The sequence below is a fragment of the Hipposideros armiger genome, unplaced genomic scaffold (genome assembly GCF_001890085.2).
Source record: "Hipposideros armiger isolate ML-2016 unplaced genomic scaffold, ASM189008v1 scaffold_88, whole genome shotgun sequence".
Classification (NCBI taxonomy): Eukaryota; Metazoa; Chordata; class Mammalia; order Chiroptera; family Hipposideridae; genus Hipposideros; species Hipposideros armiger.
In genome coordinates this window covers 4103859-4105376 of record NW_017731438.1, presented here as the reverse complement: position 1 = coordinate 4105376, position 1518 = coordinate 4103859, and the positions used below count along the sequence as shown (strand labels likewise).

At 53.8% G+C, this 1518-nt stretch overlaps 1 protein-coding gene across 1 annotated transcript; it reads left to right on the top strand.

The window, feature by feature from the left end:
• Positions 1 to 408: 408 nt before the first annotated feature.
• On the top strand, positions 409 to 1245 carry UCN3 (urocortin 3). Its single transcript, XM_019644538.1, has one exon. The coding sequence runs from the start codon at positions 409 to 411 to the stop codon at positions 904 to 906; it is 498 nt and encodes a 165-aa protein (XP_019500083.1). The 3' UTR covers positions 907 to 1245.
• The last annotated feature ends 273 nt before the right edge of the window (positions 1246 to 1518 follow it).

Below are 1518 nucleotides of genomic sequence, written 5' to 3'. Positions count from 1 at the left end.
CTGTAACCACCCTAAAGAATGGTTGAGTTTCAGGAATCCAAATGAGAAAAGTATAGACACAGAGCTTAACCCCTTAAATCTAGCAGGTAGCAGGGAAATGTCAACACTTGTGCTGTTCCACTATAGGTGACAGCCAAAGTACCCAAAGCATGGAAGAGGAGAAACTCGCTTAGGAATTAGACTTTAGTGAGAAGCAAAGATGTCTTTTCTCTGTAAAGTTGCCTTTCTTTCACCCTGCAAACCCTAAACCAGGCCCAGCTGCTGCTGCTGCTACTGGTCCAGAGACTATACCTTGAGAAACATAGTAGAACATTAACAAAGCCCTATAGGATTTGAACCCGTGTCCTTCTGAGCCCTGAGCCCTTGTCACACCCCTTCCTACTTCCCTCCTTTCCACCACAGGGAGAGATGCTGGTGTCAGCCCACTTCCTGCCGCTGCTGCTGCTGCTCCTAGGGGCCCCCAGGCCAAGCCCAGCCTGTAAATTGGACAAAGCCGAGTCCATCTTCCGCTGCATCAACACAGCCCTGTCTGAGGCCAAAAACGTCCAGCTGAAGGATGCACCCCTGCTGAGCAAGAGAGGCTCCCCCTACCTGCTCAGCCCAGATCCATCCTCAGGAGAGGAAGAGGAGAGGGAGGAGGAGGAAGACGACAAGGACAAAAGGACCTTCCCTGGGGGTGGCAGTGAAGCTGGAAACCCACGGTACAAGTACTTGTCCCCAGCGCAGCCCAGAGGGAGGCTGTCCCAGAACAAGGCCAAGAGTGACCGGCGCTCCAAGCTCACTCTGTCCCTCGATGTCCCCACTAACATCATGAACATCCTCTTCAACATCGCCAAGGCCAAGAACTTGAGAGCCAAGGCAGCGGCCAACGCCCATCTGATGGCACAGATCGGGCGGAAGAAGTAGAAGCGAGACCAGCAGAAAGGCAGCCCCTCAGGGACAAGGATGAGGGAGGCCGGGGTGGAGGGGGAAGGTGTGCCCAACGAACCAGTTTGTATTTTGTGGACAGTCTAGTTTTACAGGCTGCTTCACTGCTCAACCCCTCTGATCCTTTCCTGCCTCCAGCCCAGCTCCCTCGTCCTCTGAACATATACACAGACGTGCAGTCTTGTCCCACCTTCACCGCTTGGAGGCCGTTAAGGTCTCTCCCTGTGTTCTGTGTGTCCTTTCTCCTTCCCCACACTTCTCCCTGAGGACCCCATGCCTAAGAAGAGGGTGCTCAGAGCTCCTCTCCTTTCCACACACCAAGACTAGCCAAGGCTGGGAGATGAGCAGATGCACTGCTTACCATCCCGCCACCTGGTCGGTCCCTTCCCAACCCTCTCATCCCCATTAAAATCAGTGGCTTCTTGAACCCCTGGCTTGTCTCAGTTCCTCTACGGTCAGCCAGCTGCCTCCAAACCTCTGAGCTCAGAAAGCTCAGGCAAATGAGGGAGGGTACATTGATTCCTCATCTCTTCCAGGACAGGATTGGTTCTTGGATATCTTAGGGAGTGCAAAGAGGCTGGGAAAGGCCAA

Coding starts and splice junctions, on each gene's coding strand:
- UCN3 (XM_019644538.1), top strand. CDS start 409: ATGCTGGTGTCAGCCCACTTCCTGCCGCTGCTGCTGCTGCTCCTAGGG.